Below are 18,444 nucleotides of genomic sequence, written 5' to 3'. Positions count from 1 at the left end.
GCCCTGTTTTAGGGTTAATGTAGATTTATTTCTGTCTGGGATCGACAGGATCCAGATGAAAAAGGTCCTCTTCCACGACAACCGCTTTCAGCGCCGATTTTTTCGGTTCGGATCGGGGTTGTTGAGTTTTTTGGTCTTTGGCCTTAGGAGGCGTGGTAGAATACTTAGGCTTGTTTTTCGTTTCCGAAGGTTTTGGTTTCGGAGCAGAGGTGTGATCCTTAGGCTTAGAAGTGTTCAAAGCCGGTTTATCTATGGGCCTCGAGGTGTTGGAGGCAGACTTGGCTTTCTGTATGTAAGGGGTCGGAGCCGATTTCGGAGCACAGTGTTCTTTCGGTTTCGGTGCCGGTGGGACTATTACATGCGGTTTGCTTGGTCCCGAGCTACCGGAAGGCTTGTCTTTTTTCCTTCGGAGCCTGGCCCAGGGGTTGGGCTTCTGAAGTGTGTTTTGGGTCGTGACTGGGGTCAAGAGGCGAAGTCTTGACCAGTGCCTTCTGTTTTGGTGATGGGGTTGGGGCAGGTGCAGTAGTACTCACTCGTTGACCAGGAGTGATGGGGTCGTCCGAGTCTTCTGCCTCTGACACGATTTGCAGATCTTCGGAATCTTCTTCTGGGACATCTGGACCCTCGTCGTAGATGTCCTCTGGTTCCGGAGCTGATCTCTGCGCCATGATGTGTCGTCGAGCCTGGCGATCTCGGATAGTCTTTTTTTATCTAAAAGAGGCACAGGCTGGGCAGCTGGACTCGTCGTGTTCTGGCGAGAGGCACAGGTTGCAGACCTTATGATGGTCACTGTGTGGAAGCTTCGCTCCACACTGGGGGCATTTTTTGAATGGCGTCCTTTCAATGAGCAGTAGGCCTTACGGCGTCAATAGGCCCAGCGGCCCGCGTCGACTACTGGATTCCAAGCGACGAAAGGCGCGAAGATTTCGATGTTCGAAGTCAATCCGAAGAGTTTGACGAAGTTGTGCGCGTCAAAAAAGTTTGAAAGTTAATTTTCGAACCGGACGCAAAAGTTGCATCCGAACCCAATGGCAGAAAAAAAAACAATCCAAGGATGGAGTCGATGCCCATGCGCACTATCGTCCAAGGGAGGAGTCACCTATCTTGTGTCTTTAAAGACTTCTTCCAAAACAACAAGGTGCAAGCATCCGAGCCCAACACCAGATGGAGATCTAATGCTAAGTGTGTGATCTGCAGCTCATATGCCTCGAACCGTGGTTTTCTGTTGCAGTAACCCCCCCCACACTTTTTGCCAGGCTACTGATGCACTTTGACTTGATATGCCGTGGGTCCCTGGCAATCAGGTTCCCAGGGCCTGTGTTCTTTCCACAAAACTAACTCAATTGGCATCCATGGCCACAGGTCAGACCCTGGTAAATGGTGCCACAGGTACCCAGGGCAGTTTGACCAAAGAGGCCTCTAAGGGCTGCAGCACTTATTGTGCCACCATTAGAGGTCCTGTACCATCACAATCACACACTGCCTTTGCAGGCTGCGTGATTTGGTGCAGAACAAAGTGAAGAGTCGACATGGCACACATCTCTGTGTGTCATGCTTACAACCCACTGCCCTGGCATAGGTCAGTCACCCCTCTAGCTGGGTGCACTATACCAGTGGTGAAGGTACAGGTGCATGAACCCTGTATCCCTACAGTGTTTAAGTGCATTCTTAGACATTGTAAGTGCAGTGCTGCCATTAAGAGTAGATGGTGCTGGGAATTTGTCATTACGAACTCCACAGCACCATAATGGCTACACTGAAGACTGGGAAGTTTGGTATCAAACTTCTCAGCACATTAAAACCACACTGATGCCAGTGTGACATTTAATGAAAAATGCTCATAAAGGGCATCTTAGAGATGCCCCCTGAAAACTAACCCACCACTAGTGTCCAGGCTGAGTGGCTGCTTTCAACTGCCACCACCAGACATGTTTCTGGACCCCTGGGTCGAGCGCCTGCTGCTCTCTGGGGCCCGAAACAATGCACATCCTGGGATGAGGTGTCAAACCTCCTCCCCCAGGATGGACAGACTTCACGAAGGGGAAGCCTCAAAGGCTTGGTGCATTTGCGAGCTTCCCTAGGCCAATTGCTGCTTTCAGCAACTGGTCCCCACTGGTTCTGACCCCCACCTTGGGAGGGAGAACCAACAGGAAAAACAAGTGTGGAAGAGAGGTGTGCCCACCTCTGCCAACTCCACCCCTCAGGTGGGGGAGGCGAGGTGAAGCACAACTCTCAGTCAGCACCTTCTTGAAGATGGGGGAACTCAGCCAACCAGGGACAGGCTCATGCCCCCCTCCCACTGCACTTACTTGTCCCCAGCCCTACAGACCTGTCTCCCCCCTCGAACCTGCTCCTGCGAAATCCCGGTGTGTCCTGCAGCCAGCAACCTCAAAAACCCCGGAGGACCTGCCTGTCTTCACTTCCAAAGACTGCTTCTCCTGTTAACACTGGATTTGTTCATCTGCAACCTCTGCAAGCATTCGGAGACCGCGAATCCGCCACACTCTGCACCCGCCGTCCACGGTCCGAGCTCAAGTGGGCAAACACCACGAGGTGGTCACCCCAGCGATCCTGACCAGAGATCCGGTGACCCCTGACCTACCTCAAACCTCCAGCAGATGCATGCAGCCTAAATCCAGAAGCCCCCCCCCCCCCGCTAACCGCGACCAGGATCTGGTAAGACGATCCGACCCCAAAAGGCACCCCTGCACCCGGCGCCCCATGGCTGTGTGTGCCCAAACCGACAGTGCCTAACCAACCCCTAAGTTCCCAACTTAGCTTTCGAAGAGGTGGTCGCACCCGGAAATCCTTCGTCTCCCTGCCTGCAGTGCTTTTTCAAACCGGAGGGTCTCTATTGGAAACAGGGCACCCAACCTCAAAACAGCACCCTGCACCTGGCTGCCCTAGTGCCACTGAGGGTGCACCTTTGGTGCCTATTTGTTTCCCCATTTGCCCTGAGCTAAAGTCCAGGAGCGTTGCTCCCACAACCCAGAGGCCTGCTTGGCAGCAGTCACCAACCGGAGGCCTCCTACCCCCTATAGGGTAACACTGGGCCTCAACACCCTGCACCCGGCCGCCCTAGGAAGAACTACAGCAAGCCATTAAAAATCTGAGAAATTGGAAGGCAGCAGGACCGGACAACATTGCTGTGAAGGTACTGAAGGCAGATATTGAAACATCAGTAGACGTGCTGTACCCCTTGTTTGGAAGAATCTGGGGAGAGGAAAAGGGCCATCAATCTGGAAGAAGGAATATCTCATCAAGAACCCTACGAATGGTGACCAGAGTAACAGCGCAAACTACGGAGAGACTACTCTTCTATCAACCTCAGGCAAAGAGTTAAATAGAGTCTTCCTGAACAAATCAAGTATCAAGTCGACACTCAGCTGCAAGACCAGCAAGCTGGCTTCCACAAAGGCAGATCCTGCACAGACCAGACTGTGACACAGCACATCATCATTGAGCAGTCAAGGTAATGGAACTCACCCGTTTAGGTCAACCACATTGGCTATGAGAAGGATGCACAGAGAGACCCTTTGGAAACTCATCTGCCAATATGGTGTGCCAGAAACTCTTAATCATCAGCCACTCGTACGAGGGAATGACCTTCAAGACAGTCAGATACAAGGGTTAAGGAGGACAGGGTCCAAAGCGGACCCGCCTCGGATAGAAACACGTGAAGCTGAAATACTTTCTAGTGAAAACGCACCAAACTGGGAAAAGGGGACTGAATAAGAGGTTCTGAGAGAGCACCACCATTGAGACTTACCAATAGGTACAGAGGAAGCAAAAGTCACAAAGGATGAGTGGATCTTAGTAGCCACTTTCTCCTCAGAAAGTTATTAGGTTATTACAAGCAAGAAAATCGATAAGTGGTATGACAATGGAGATGATGTCCCAAAAAGAATTGTTGGCAGACTTAGTTCTGGGTGCGAAGTGGGTAAAGCCAACAGACATCCCTACAAGTTTGTGTTTTTTAATTGCAGTTGTTTAAACAAGTTTATTTTCTGGACTTTAGTCTTTCCTACAAGCATGTTTAAGCGTCTTGTTCCTGGAAAAGTTTAAATAATCAAACAAAAACAAAAAAAACAAAGTCCCACGATTTTGCCAATTCTGCACAATGCAACTTTTAGTGCCATCTACTAAACATCACACTCTTTCAAGTGCAGCACTTTGACCTATCCCAGGTCACCTCAACTAGATTAGACTCGTTAGTTGGATTATAAAGTAGGTGGAACTGTAAAACAGTTAATTGATCTTAAAAGGCAGACAGCGTCAGCAGGTGGTGCTCTGTCAATTATATTGCAGTGTTTAACAGTAAACAGTAATGCTGAGCACTAGCAAACACTGTCAAATTAAGCACTTGCTTGGTAGCGCAACTATCATTATACAATGGTGCAGGGGGAACGGGGTTTATGATGAGACTGAAAAGGTTTCACACAGTAATGATATCTAGGGCAAAAGTCCAGGAATTAAAGATCTGCAAATCAGAAGTAATATCAAGAGAGTGACTTAAAAGTAAGATCAGACAGTGCCATGGATAAATTGACCTAATGGAACTTTCACCATGATATGGGCTAAATAGGGAAGGAGTGCTCTGTAGGGTGGAGAGTGTTTAATAAAGCTGTTTGGTAAACAAACAGAAAAGGGGGAGGCTAAGTGGACCATTCAAATTAAAGGAAAAGAAAGGGGGGGAGGGACCTGAAGAAAAGCAAAATTAGGGAAGAGTTGGTCAAGAATGTGGCCAGCTTTGGGAGTATTAAAGGAGAGGTACTGGTGAACCCAGGTGCAGAGAGCATTAATGAAAGCAGAAGTGTCTGGATGGTAAAGATAAAAGTTTAGATAACCATGAATAGCAATGTTCGCTGCCATGAACATAACCTGGTGACAGTAAATTTGCCAGGGCCATGCAGACATTGGTACAGGGGACCCGGTGTGAGGGTAGAGCAGTGCACTGGAAACACAAGTGGGATTAAGACTAAGAATGAAAAAGAGACTTTCAGTATGATAAAAAAGCTCAGTGTAAATAAGAGTAAAAGAAGCTCTGAATTAAAGACAATAGCAAAACCACCTCCCACTCTAGAAAGGCAGTTCTGACTAAAGGCTATTGGGATTGTCATGTTTATGTAACCAGGTTACAGTTAGAAACAAAGCATCAGGTTTGTTGAAGTCCATAAATTCCTAGATCTTGAGTTGGTTTTTAGGGAATGATCTAATATTAGAAAAACAGCTGGCGAACAGAGGCAGAGGGGGATATAGATCTGGCCATGTATCATGTTAAGTGAAAAATGGGGCCATGGGCTGACCTTGTGCAAGGGGTTTACTGTTTTAAGACCAGTAGCGGAGTAGGTATGGTGTTGAGATTTGGACAGACCCAGGACCCTGGTGCTGTCGGTGAGCAAACAGGCTAGCCTTCGGCGCATGTCAACGTCCACAAAGTCTGCCATGAAAGGAGGTGCAGCAGCAAGTAATAAAGGTGTGCAGAGCACCAGAGCACTGTGAATATGCACCCATGCTAGGGAAAAACAGCAGGCTGATTGAAAAAAAATGTAAGGCTAAAACAACAAATTCAACTGCCAACTCTAACCATTACTCCTTCTGACTTACTACGAACAATATCTACCTTCTTATAATGCTACCTGCTTACAAGATTTTGTAGGAAGCTGGCACTGTATATACTATATCAAAAAGAGATATAGTGTGCACAGAGTTCAACAAGTCCCCAAAGTTATAGCAGAGGTTAAAGTAGATAATTCCTCACTCTCAATATAGTGGTAGCTGGGCTGGGCAGTTAGGCTTAACAGAGGGTAGTGTGATTGCATTTGTTGTACTCACTCAATCAAGGCAGGAACACACACAAAATGACTAACTCCAGGCCAATGTTTTGCAAAAATATTACTTAAGTTAATTTTATTTTGGGAACTTAAGTTGAACTCAGTCACAGAGAAGTAGACTTTTCAGAAATGTAATACTTTCTATATACAGTTGGCAAATGTTTGCATAAGCATTCAAAATACTTTACGGGTGCATGTAATACTTTTCAATGTCAAAGAGATACTTTGCATTATTCTCAGAATCCAGACTTGGTGCAATACAGAGAAAAAGAATTCAATCATATGAAAGAAAAGACAGTTGTCATTTTCAGGTAAGCACTTGACTTACAAGTTCAGTCTTCGGAGGATGTGACCAACACTAGGCAAGGGTCAGAAAAAGGTAGGTACTGCACCACCAGTGGCACTGGGGCGGCCTGGTGCAGAGGTCACAAAGCCCAAGGTTAGCCTATGGGAACTGTGGGTACCTCGTAGAGGCACCGATTACAGGTAAGTACCTGGGGTTCAGACACAGTGGCCCTGGGGGTTGTAGTCAGCACTGTAGGGGCCACCAAGTTGCACCAAAGCTGCACTGCTAGCGGCAGTGGAGGGTGAGGGGCGCGGCTGCAAAGGAGGCATCGGGTCCCAGTAGAAATCAATAGAGATCCTTGGTTGGAGACAAAGGCTGCAGGCTCGGTCCAGAAGACTGGCAAAAGGAATCCAACAACTGGAGAGTTGAGTTGGATAGTGGGGGGGATGCCAGGACACAGTCAGTTGGGCACTCCTAGACTTGGGGGCTGCGAGTGCAGAGGTGTCTTCAGGCGTCCGGTTTCACTGACTGGTCACTGTCACCCTTCAAGATGAGGCTGCAGGTATCGTGGGCAAGTTCCGGCGAGGTTGTCCAATGCAGGTTCCCAGGTCAGGATCACTGGGGAAACTTCATTGGATTGCTGGGACACCTGTGCTCGGGCTGTAGGCGTCCGGTGCAGAGTTGCGGATCTGCTTGTATCCGGCATTCTTGGGGTTGTTTCTTTCTGGACAAATCCGGTGTCCACGGGAGAAAAGAGTCTCTGTTGAAGGCAGCTCAAGTCTATAGGGTTCTTGGAGGTTGCTGGCTGCAAGACATGCCGCAGGGTCCTTGAAGAGAGACTGGCCAGCAGGGCTGGGGCCAAGTCAGTTGTCATCATCCTCCTTTGCTGCTGCATGGTTCTTCGGTCCTTCTTACATCGGTGTAATTGAGGAACAAGGTTCAGGGGAGCCCTTAAATACTAAATTTAAGGGAGTTACGGAGGTCGGGGCAGTAACCCATGGCTACTGTCCCCTAGGGTGACTAGACCCTTTAGGTGCCCCCTACCTTTGAGGAGAAGGGCACATCATTATTCCTATTGGGCCTAATTCAGCAAACCAAGATGGAGAATTCTCGAGAGGGGTTCACATTAGCTCCTGGCGACCCTAGGGGTGTGCTAGGCCTAGGTGGACAAACCTACTCTGTTTACTAATTTTCCCACCTGACCTGCTGCTAAAAGTGGGGCTAGGACAGAGGAGTGGGCATCTTTACTAGTTGGAGCTGCCCAAATCAGCATAACACAAGGTGAGGGCCATTGAGACTCACCGCCAAGTGCTGCTGCTCCTGCTACGGGGATGTGAGTAGCACCTCCACCCAGATTAGGCTTTATTTCGGACCTTCGAGAGAACAAAGGCTCTCTCACCTCATGAGGCCAGAAACCTGTCTGGCGGCGGCTGGCAGGGACCGGTCTGTCAATACACTAGAAGTTGGTTGTCTTTCAGGGGACATCTCAAAGATGCTCATCTGAGTGAATTTTATAATAAATCCATCACTGACGTCGGTGTGGGTTTATTTTGCTGAGAAGTTTCATACCAAACTCCTCAGTCTTCAGTCAGACACTGTAGGGGCATATTGCTCATGCAGCTAAGCCCTCACCTGTAGTATAGTTCACCATGCCTTATAGCTGTAAGGCCTGCTCGAGGGGTGCCGTACCTATGGCACCAGCTGTGGTGTGTAGGCTTGGCACCCAGGAAGGTGTCATGTCAACTCTTAGTGTAGCTACACCACCACACGTAGCCTACAATGGCAGTGTGTAAGTGTTTGATGTGGGGTCCTTTAGGGTGGCATAATACATGCTGGAGCCCTAAGGGACCGTCTCTAGTCACAAGGCGCTTGGTACCACTCGTACCTTTTAAAAGGGACTTGTATGTGGGCCAGAGGTGTGCCAATTGTGGGCGCAATGGTACAGTTTTGGGAAAGAAAAACAGGCCCTGGGAACCTGATTGGCAGCGAGCCAGAGAGCACTCAGTCAAAGTGCATCAGATACAAGGCAAAACGTTAGGGGGTGACAATGCAAAAAGGGGCGTTTCCTACAGATTTGAATTTGTTTTTACACTAATCACAGGCCAGGGTCCTACTGGATGGAATCTTTATCAATCTCTTTGGGATCAAAGGCGGAGTCTGCACTGCCAGGACTCAATACTGAAACCTGTATGGTTCACAGCAATTTAAGCTACAGAGATAGGTTTCCTTCTCATCACTTTGGGAAGCCATCTTTGCCACAACTCGTATTTGAAAATCACCAAACTTAGTTTGGGAGGACCAAACATGCATCACAGATGCATGCCTAGATCATCTGCTACACCACGGTCCACCTACTCTTCAGTAACCTGAATGAAGCCACAAACGTGGTGGTGGAATTGGATCACCAATTGCATATATATATATATATATATATATATATATATATATATATATATATATATATATATATATATATATATATATATATATATGATTCACTGAAAAAACCATAGGTTTCACACATGTTATAGTTAGCTGGACATTTTACTGATAAAAAACCAATGAAATTCCCCCGTTATAGTTAATGCAGGCAACTATAACTCACGCAACCGCAATCCTCTGCTGATGCCAATACTGTATTTAGACACTTATTTGCCCATGTCTTCTTCCATTAAATTTTAGCTATACATATATTGCAAATATTTTTTTTTCATAGACACATATGTCATCAGCAGAGGATTGCGGTTGCGTGAGTTATAGTTGCCTGCATTAACTATAACGGGGGAATTTCATTGGTTTTTTATCAGTAAAATGTCCAGCTAACTATAACATGTGTGAAACCTATGGTTTTTTCAGTGAATTTGCAAGGTTTTTTAAATGCTAATTCCTAACTATAACGTGTGTGAAACCTATGGTTTTTTCAGTGAATTTGTACGGTTTTTTAAATGCTAAGTTACTTTACACCATTCGTGGCGTGCGCGCCCACTTAACGCAGTTCGTTCCGTGCGCGCACGGTGCGCTTCGCGCACCGTGCGCGCACAGTGAGCACGCGGTGCGCAGTTAGTGCCGTGCACGCTGGATGGGCCATGTACGCACGATGCGCTTCGCGCACCGTGCGCACATGGAGGACATATTATGCGCTTCGCTGTGAAAGGTAATCTTTTACATTTTCGACATTCTTAATAAGCCATGCAAAAAAGGTGCCCTTCGGGCACCATTTGCACACGGGGTGTGGAGATAATTTTTTTTAATTTTTTTTATTTTTTTACCGTACGCGTACGGTAAGCGTAATCGGCGATTTTTCGTAAAAAAATAAAAATGGATTTTTGCCCATGGGGGAACTGTGGGGACCCATTAAACAAGGATAGGTAGTAAGGAGCTGTCTAAACAGTCCCATTATATGTTTTTGGCCTTTGTTTTTCCTCACCCCTTAAGAGTGCGAGAGAGAAAATGGCGGCCGCCGCTTCCTGGTTTCGACCGATTCGAATGTTTACTAAGATCTAACAGCCAATCAGAATCGCGCTCGCTCACGTCACCGTACGCGTACGGTAAGCGCACCGTAAGCTGGCTCAGATATATATATTGATTTAAATGCTATTTTCTCAGGAACTACTGAACAGATTTACACCAGACCTACAAAAGGCACTTCCTTGACCTAATGACTACCTCTCTGCCAAATTTCAAGTAACTCTGTTCAGCCGTTCGGGCTGTAGCTGTGTCTAAAGGTCCTATGGAAAAATGCATGGGAAAAACGCGTTTTGGGACCCCCCTTTTTTCTCAGCCCCCGCTTGACGAATCCCCCCCGAGACTTTCAGGGTAGGAGCGGAGCCTAGCGCCCCATTAGTTTTGAAAATTTCGCGAGGATTCGTCGACCGGCGCCAAAGTTATTCCAAATAGAATGTTGCGGATTTCCTATGGAAACGTGGTCCTAACTATAACTACCTACTGGCGACCGCCAGTAGGTAAAATAAATAAATAAATAAATAAATAAATATATATATATATATATATATATATATATATATATATATATATATATATATATATATATATATATATATATATATATATATATATATATATATATATATATATATATATATATATATATATATATATATATATATATATATATATATATATATATATATATATATATATATATATATATATATATATATATATATATATATATATATATATATATATATATATATATATATATATATATATATATATATATATATATATATATATATATATATATATATATATATATATATATATATATATATATATATATATATATATATATATATATATATATATATATATATATATATATATATATATATATATATATATATATATATATATATATATATATATATATATATATATATATATATATATATATATATATATATATATATATATATATATATATATATATATATATATATATATATATATATATATATATATATATATATATATATATATATATATATATATATATATATATATATATATATATATATATATATATATATATATATATATATATATATATATATATATATATATATATATACCCCCCCGAGGGGCAATTATATTAGTTCAAAGTATGGTCTTGCTTTAGAGAAGGTAAAAACTTGCATAACTTACCATACTTGTTGCGGACTCTGTAGCGCTGTACAATGATGCATTTTCAAACGTAGCATCTGAAATACAAACATTTTATTTGCAATGTAAATGTATTCCACATCTTGTTAATACTGATAGAATAGATGCCACTGTTTATCATGATATATTCGCACATAAGAATGAAATGCATAACTATTATCAAATTTGCCAGTCATGAACTTTCCATCATCTGGACTCAAATACATGGTCGGGGAGGCTCTGCGACCTAGGCCTGAGGTTACTGATTATCCGGTCCCAGTTCATAGCTGGCAGACAAATGCGAGAATAGCAAACTCAGATCCACTCCCCAGGTAAGCGCAGTAACACTACAAAGGTCCAAGGAGATTGGCCTCAATAAAGCACACATAGCCGGAGGGGTGCACATATTCCCCCAAACACCATGAAGTCAGATGCCACATAACAGATTCACATTTGTGCTGCAAGGAAAGTGGTTAGACACCGCAATTGATGGGAAGTTCTGCTAAATCCGTTGTGCAGAGGTCCATTATGAAGCCGCCATAAGTGGGTAAGAGACTACATCAGATCCTTGGTCCCAGCATTTGGCAAATGGCAAACTTGGAAGAAGTGCAAAAATATAACCTAAGTCCCTTGCCCCTGACCGAAATCTGGCATGCTTCCTATTTTATGTGTCCAAAAGGAGTAGTCGCAAGTTGGCCTTGGAAGCGTTCCCACAAAGTCACCTTTGTTCAATAGTCCGCACGCTAGAAAGGGTGAATATTGGTTGTACCTTGGACCGCTGGGTGTGGCACGGATGGTATGCTTCTCCCCCTTGTGTGCGATACAGGGTTGAGGCCTCACCGCTTGGACCGCTGGGCATGACACAGATGGTACCCTTGGCCCCTGGGTGTGATATAGGGTGCAATTAGGACATAAGGGAAAAAGATTTTGATCTGGGAGATTAGATGTAGCTTGTGTTTTAAGATCAACCAAGAAGGTACTGATCCTATGAAGCAAGGGAGATCAAAGAAGGAGGACAACTCAAGAATACAAAAGCTTGAATGGGAATTTAATGGATTATTTCTTGTTGCACTCACACTCCCCTAAGGATGTCATGCTTTATCATTGGGCAATGGTCCTTGTCGGGCCGGCAATGCAATGCCTCACGGGCCCCACCAAGGGTCGCTTTGGCGGAGATCTTTTTTTGTATTTGCGGTATGATGGAAGGTGTTATGTGCCAGGGTGTGATGGACGTGAGGGGTGGGAATAAGGAATAAAACGGTCTAGGAGATATCAAATAAATATTTTATCTTGAAGGTTGTCTTGGTAGGATTAAAAAGACCAAAAACTGGTTACCGCTACTGGCGGGTGTGATGTGCCCAAGTAGCTGTGAGTAAGAAATAGTGTAATCAGGTCGACATGTTTTGCATCCGATGGTCCCAAGGGGATCCGCGGTGCTTCGTTGGTACCAGTAAAAGGTGGGTGGGGAGCCTACCCCACACCTACGTTGTGATGTATTATGTAGGTATTCCACAACAGTAAAATACTTGGTGTAGATAAATTAGATCTTTCACCTGAAAATAAAAAAGTAACGAAACAAAGAAAGTTAGAAGACATTATAGCTCATATGATAAGTCTTTGGATTCCTGTAAAAGCTAGTAAAATTGTATCCACCTGTAGACATGCACATGCTGTAGGTGGCACTCAAGGTTGCCTGAAAGATGTGGACAGTACAAACGGTCATCTATTTTACTTCACATAAGAGAAACAGAATGCATAGATAAAACACACACATGCTGGTGTCACTCTGTATGAAATCGTGTGACTAGTGTTTCTCGAAAAGCGTTCTTACCCTGTGTAACAATCATCAATGCCCCCACCAGTCGAAGCAGAGGTAAGTGCACTGCTACTGACTAGGACAGAAAGGAGGTCAGGCTAGAATAAGCGCCAGAATTCATGTTAGGGAGCCGAGAGAGGCAAAAAGCAACAAGAAAATCAAACAGAGCCTCAGGGAGCTGTACTCAGAACTCCAGTGCATGTAGGACCTGGACTCTGCTCGCCAGGATCATCAATGTTTTGTCTACCAGTCAGTACGTTTTCTTTGAAGGGGTGCCGTCAGAAAAAATGTGCTGGTCCTCAAAATATGCCATATAGACACATGCCGGGCTCAGGCGAATGTACTTCCCATTGATGTCCCTTGTACGTGGTGGTATACCTGGGTTTTAAGCTTGAAGTTGTTCTTGAGTGCAATGGTGGCACACACTATGATCAAATTCATAGGTGTCACAGCAGTCCATCTTTCTGCTTTAAGGCAAGATTAGATGACCTTGATGGTGATGTCCTGTGTTATGTTGGTGTATGATGCCTTCACATCTAGAGTCATTAGTAGGTCAATTTCATGTTGCTTGCCTACATCTGCCAACAGGTTCGGTACATATGTCTTATCTTTGAGGAAGGCGTTTTCTGGACCAGCGGTTGGAGGTAGTGATCACAGAGCCTGTTGAGGGAGTCCTAGCACGGAACTAATACCAGAGATGATGGGTCTTCCTGGTGGGGGGTTGATATCCTTGTGTATTTTTGGCAATGTGTATAAATAAGGAGGTTCTAAGGGATGTGTTAGGCAGGAATTTGTTAGGAAGCGAGTTTGAAGGCAAGTTCTGACTAAAAAGAACGGCGCATAGCTTAGAGTGAAGGAGGCATTTTAGGTGGCTTTTAGAAGAAAGGCACAAAATAAGGAGAGAGTGGGAGATGGCGTGCTTGCTCCATGGAAGCACAGCAAGAACAGAGCAGATTGCCAGCCACCTGAGTAGGGCAGGGGTAGGTACAGAGCATTACTCTGGGAAGAGTTTGAGGCAGATCTAGAGAGGCTCTCAGCTGGGATCCGAGCCTCACCAGATCATCAACATAGGGGAGAGGCTGACCAAGAAATAAGAAACCATGGTAGCCTGGTGCAAACTCAACTAAGAGGCAGGAGAAGTAAGATGGCACCTTTGCGTATACACAAGGGGAGCTGCGTTGACTGCCACTCTCAAACCTGGCCAACAAACTGACCAATGTAACCCGAGAGGAAGGAGAATCTTCACACTGCCATTTTGCCACCTGCTAGCCCGCTTGACAAAGGCAAAGGACTAGTATGGTAGACCCTAGTGGGAGGAAGGATCCTTCAGACGAGAGGACATGGCCACTGAATAGGTTTGCATCCGTCACGAAGGGGGAGAGCCAAAATGGAACTTCCCCCTACATGCAGGATTGCCTAAGAAGATGGGAATGCTATGTTAGGGATAGACCAGTGGAGCTACACAAAGTCAAAATTTACCCGCTACTACAGAAGGGTAAGTCAAGGACCATCTATGGCTCAGATGGATAAAAAAGTGCTAAGGACCAAATTGCCGCTCTTGCTGAATGGAGTGATGAAATGGATTTCATGTTTTGAGAAGAACACCGCAGGAGTAAATCTAGCGATAGGCGAGGTCAAAAGTCTGCTAAGTAGCCTTATCGGAGAACAAACTAACACAGTGTTCGCCAGAGCTCGCATCCCAGCAGTCAAGCTGACAAACACAGAGCATGACAGGGCCGCATTCAATTCATACCGGCACCACATTTGGACTCCCTAAGGGAAATGTTCCCTGACTACCTGGATGTAGGAGGGTTAATGTCAAACTATGAAACCTGGGGAGACCATGACTGATTTTCTGGGTAGAATGAGGGAACAATGGGGACTAGAGACAGGACAGCCATGGACTGGTCCGCAAGTCACATTCTCACGTAATATCCTCAAAAAGGGGCTTCCCACTGAGATACAGAGTGGTTTGGACAGCTTAGTGGGGCTACACAGGACCACATACTGCACTATTACAAAAAGAAACAAGAGAAAGATAGGGAGAAAGAGGAGCAAACCCAGAGAGATACCACTAAGTTGGTCCAACACAAATTGAAAAAGACCGTCCTCGAGGGGGCCACGTTGGCCGCAAGCATGCAAATGCCACCAGTCTTTAAGGGGGCAGCAGCTAGACCTTAAAGAATGTTACTATTGCCACAGAATGGGCCACATGGTAATGGTAATTTTATTGTACAAGTTAATAAATACCTTTACAAAAGGAAATTAAACAAGATGAAAATTCATAAAGGAAATGCACTGCAATTTCATCAATAATGCAAACAATAAAAGAGGGGGCTATGGGACAGTTTTGCCTAGCCCAGCGTTTCCTTTCCAGCAAGCTTGTGCCGTCCTCGGAGTGTCTATTTCATCTAATCAGCTTTGGTCGGTCCTTAGTCCCAAACATGTGATATAAAAACATGTGTTTAAAAAGAGCTTATGTAATGCATTTATAAAAAGTAGCAAAATTAATAGTGTCATTTATCAGATCAGAGTCAATTATCATAATAGTGATGCTAGAGGTCTGTGGCCTTCAAATGTCCAATTGTTTTCAATGTGGTGAAAGAGAAGTTTTTTGTGTCAGGCGTTTCTCAAGTAAAAGAAGCCAATACCAGGGAATGGTGAGGCCTCGATTAAAGCTTGTTTATGGTGCGTCGAATCTCTTAAATTTCGTCTCTACTGCCCGCATGAATTGGACGAACCGGCTTGCCAGCTGTATGTCTCCTCCTCCAAAACAAGCCTTCACTACTTCCCTGCAGGTTCTTATTCTCTTGTTTGATTTAAAAAACAAACGTTGTTCTAGGTCCAAACCACGGCAGATGCATAGAAGATGCGTGATGCTCTTTCCTGCAAAAGCGGCACTTGGTTATTTCGGCTTCCATGGTGGAAGGTGTGGCAGGAGAGAAAGAATTCCCAGTCGGAACTAGAGATATTTCTCTTTCAGTCTTCTGCTAAAGCCAGCACACAGATAATCTTGCGGGCCAGGCTTTGTATAACTCTGCAGCACGCACCAGACATGAGACCTTCCCCTGAGCACTCCTTTGTCTTCCAGTGCTGAGAGCCTTTCTTCTGTCTTATTTACCAAAGACTTGAAGCTGTTCTGCGTTCCCGTAGTTGCCCAGAGCTCCTTCAGGCCTAGGCGGTTTATGGAAGCAGGCAGGTAATCTCTTGGGGTGCAGGCTTTGCTTGAGTTTATCTCTTTCCATAGATGGAAATTCAGTTAGCTCTTATCGGCACTTCTGATCCTAAACCAGCATTTCACATAGTCGGCGTTTCGAGCTATTTTTTGAGACTGTAGACCGAGCTCCAGCCTGATTTGTGCGGGAGAGACATACTTTGGTAGACTGAAGATTATTCTTGCTGATCTCATCACAGTTTGTTCCAAAGTATCCTCATCTTTTCCCCTGAGGCACTTGCTCCCGTAGGGGATGGCTGGGATTAACTTTGCTTGTAGAACTTGTAGTAAAGGATAGAAGCTTGACCCGGTAGTTTTAAGTTTCAGAGATTTTAGAGCTACTGCTATGGAGTTTCCTCTTCTTTTTATGGCTTCTTTTTGTGGTTTGAAGGTACCTTTCTCATCAAGTATCACCTCTAAGTACTATTCCATCACGACTTCCATGGGTGCACCTGCCAGATTCCAGTGAAACCCAGTTGTGTTCTTTTTCGGGTTGAAACGCATAATCTTTGACTTGTCTAGGTTGATGGTTAAGCCGTTGGATGCTGCGTGATTGACAGTTGTATTTAGCAGGTGCTAACCGATGCCGGCTAAATGCTTATTACGGACAAAGGTCGATAAGCCTAGGCTAGTCCCTGCAGAATCTCCATCCACAAAACCAAGACCAGGGGAACCAGAATGCACCTTACACTCAGCCGCACCACTGCAACAGGGAAGTAGATGGACAAACGTTGGCAAAAGCAACAGACAGGAAACCCAGCCCAACAGGGACCATGGCCAAGACTGCAGCTGGGAGGGGTAACTATCTAGGGAAACAATGCCTTCACACAAACGAAGAACCCAAATGTGCAGCAAGTCTAAATCCCCAATGTGAAGCACCCATTTCATGTGCACCTCAAAATTCACTGTACCAAAACTTACAAAGAAGGACCAATGAGACGATATTGGAAGATTCAAGCCTTTACTTGTGTTCGGGTAATCAGGGTTGCTTTATGTACTTTGGCAATTGGGTATCCTCAGTCGAGTATGCGATTCAGGATGCCTGCGAAAGCCTAGGCTCCACTCTGCTGCTGATCCCTAGGGCAGGCAGGCTGACCACACCACAGTGGGAAGGCAGTCTGACGAGGGAGTGGAGCTGGAGGGGGTGTCAGGGCAGCTCCTGTTCAGTCCTCAGAAGCAGGCACCCAGGTCCTCATAGCCTAAAACCCCAAACTCTCCATGCAGCTATTTTTCTCTTCCTTTCCCTCAAATAATCCAAATGGCCAAAGTCTGTTCACCAGGTCACAGGGATGTGGAATTCCTATAGCCAGACGCCCAGGGTATATTGTTTGGGGTCAAGGGCAGCAAGCTTTCATGTGTATTTTGTCCTTGGGACAAGTAGGCCAAAACCCCTGCAGCACAAACCCTTTGCCTGCCAGTTTGCAGTACACCATTATGGATCAGGGAAGGGCACTGTCTGCAGTTAATGTAATATTTTTGCCCATATGTTAATGCTGTCCAAACTTGTATTTATGGCTCATTAAGCGCTCTAAGTAAATGTTGTAAGCTCCGACTGCACTACTGACAGTGGTTCCAGTATAAAAAAGTGTACACACGTTGTCAAAGTTTAGCAATATAAGGCTATTTATAATGCTCCCAGAGCGCTCTCTGATTTGATGCAAATATTTGCAGAAGCTTGAAAGCAAGATTGAGGATTCTTTGCTTTCAAAATAAATTGTTCATTAAAAAAATTTAAATCAGGAAAAAAACGTTTCGGTAATTTCAGGTACAATTTCTTTGCAGCATCATTTAGTAACGTGTGTTGATGCATGCTAGTATTTCTAAAAAATATTCATAATGGAAAATCAGTGCCATCAGTTTCAATAAGATAATGGAAAACAAAAACAAGCATTGGTAAAGCCAGTAGGTCTGAAATTGGTGGCCAGCTTTTTAGTTTTGTCAATTTGTGACCTGATTTGGCATTGTTTTTTTTAAAACCGTATTGGTGTGGGAGCTGCTGGGTCCTCACCATTAAAACAAACACTGGCAAAAGCAAAAATAGTTTTTTGGTCTCAAAAAGCACACACTGCCACAGTAGTTACTGGTACTAAACAAAACTACTTTGTGTGCAGATATGCTCCTTGTGAAAGAGCAGAATGCGGTCACTCACAGTGAAGCCAGCAGATACAGAGAGAGACAGAATTTTAATGAACACAAAAGATCACAGTCAACGCCAGACCAGATTAGGGGCACAATTATTAAAGAAAGTCTCAAAAGGGCACCCATGGTATACGTCCTTGCATTAAGTGCAGCTATACGGCTTTTGTGAATTTACCAAGAATTAACAGAAGTAGGAAAAGAAATAGTACTCCTAGAAAATATTTATGAACTGCATTTTAGCATGAGCAAATTTGCATGTGTAGATTTGCTCATGCGAACATCTGAGTGTTTGCAAGTTCATTTTCCCTCCAACCACTTCTTTTCCCCAACTCTGGAAGAGGTTTACGTCTGCCATTGTCAGGAGTAAATTTAAACATTTCTCAGTATGGGAAAAGATTAGAGAAGAGTTGTTGAAACCCCTTAAAACATGCACGTTAGTAGGTTTGTACAGACTCAAAAGGGCATTCTAACCCTGGAACTATTCCTTACC

The 18,444-nt window shown here is 44.6% G+C and overlaps 1 protein-coding gene across 3 annotated transcripts in view; it reads right to left on the bottom strand.

Moving 5' to 3' along the window:
- LOC146829515 (UDP-N-acetylglucosamine transferase subunit ALG13-like) overlaps positions 1-18,444 on the bottom strand; it is a 1,246,203-nt gene that overhangs the window by 403,031 nt on the left and 824,728 nt on the right. For all 3 annotated transcript variants that reach the window (XM_085608211.1, XM_085608212.1, XM_085608213.1), the window contains exon 18: positions 10,789-10,844. In XM_085608211.1, the coding sequence (XP_085464337.1) occupies positions 10,789-10,844 (56 nt within the window). The remainder of the gene's footprint in view (positions 1-10,788; positions 10,845-18,444) is intronic.

This window comes from Triturus cristatus, chromosome 5_2 (genome assembly GCF_964204655.1).
Source record: "Triturus cristatus chromosome 5_2, aTriCri1.1, whole genome shotgun sequence".
Classification (NCBI taxonomy): domain Eukaryota; kingdom Metazoa; phylum Chordata; class Amphibia; order Caudata; family Salamandridae; genus Triturus; species Triturus cristatus.
Note: the sequence above shows the minus strand (reverse complement) of the source record. Positions and strands in the feature narration are given on the sequence as shown.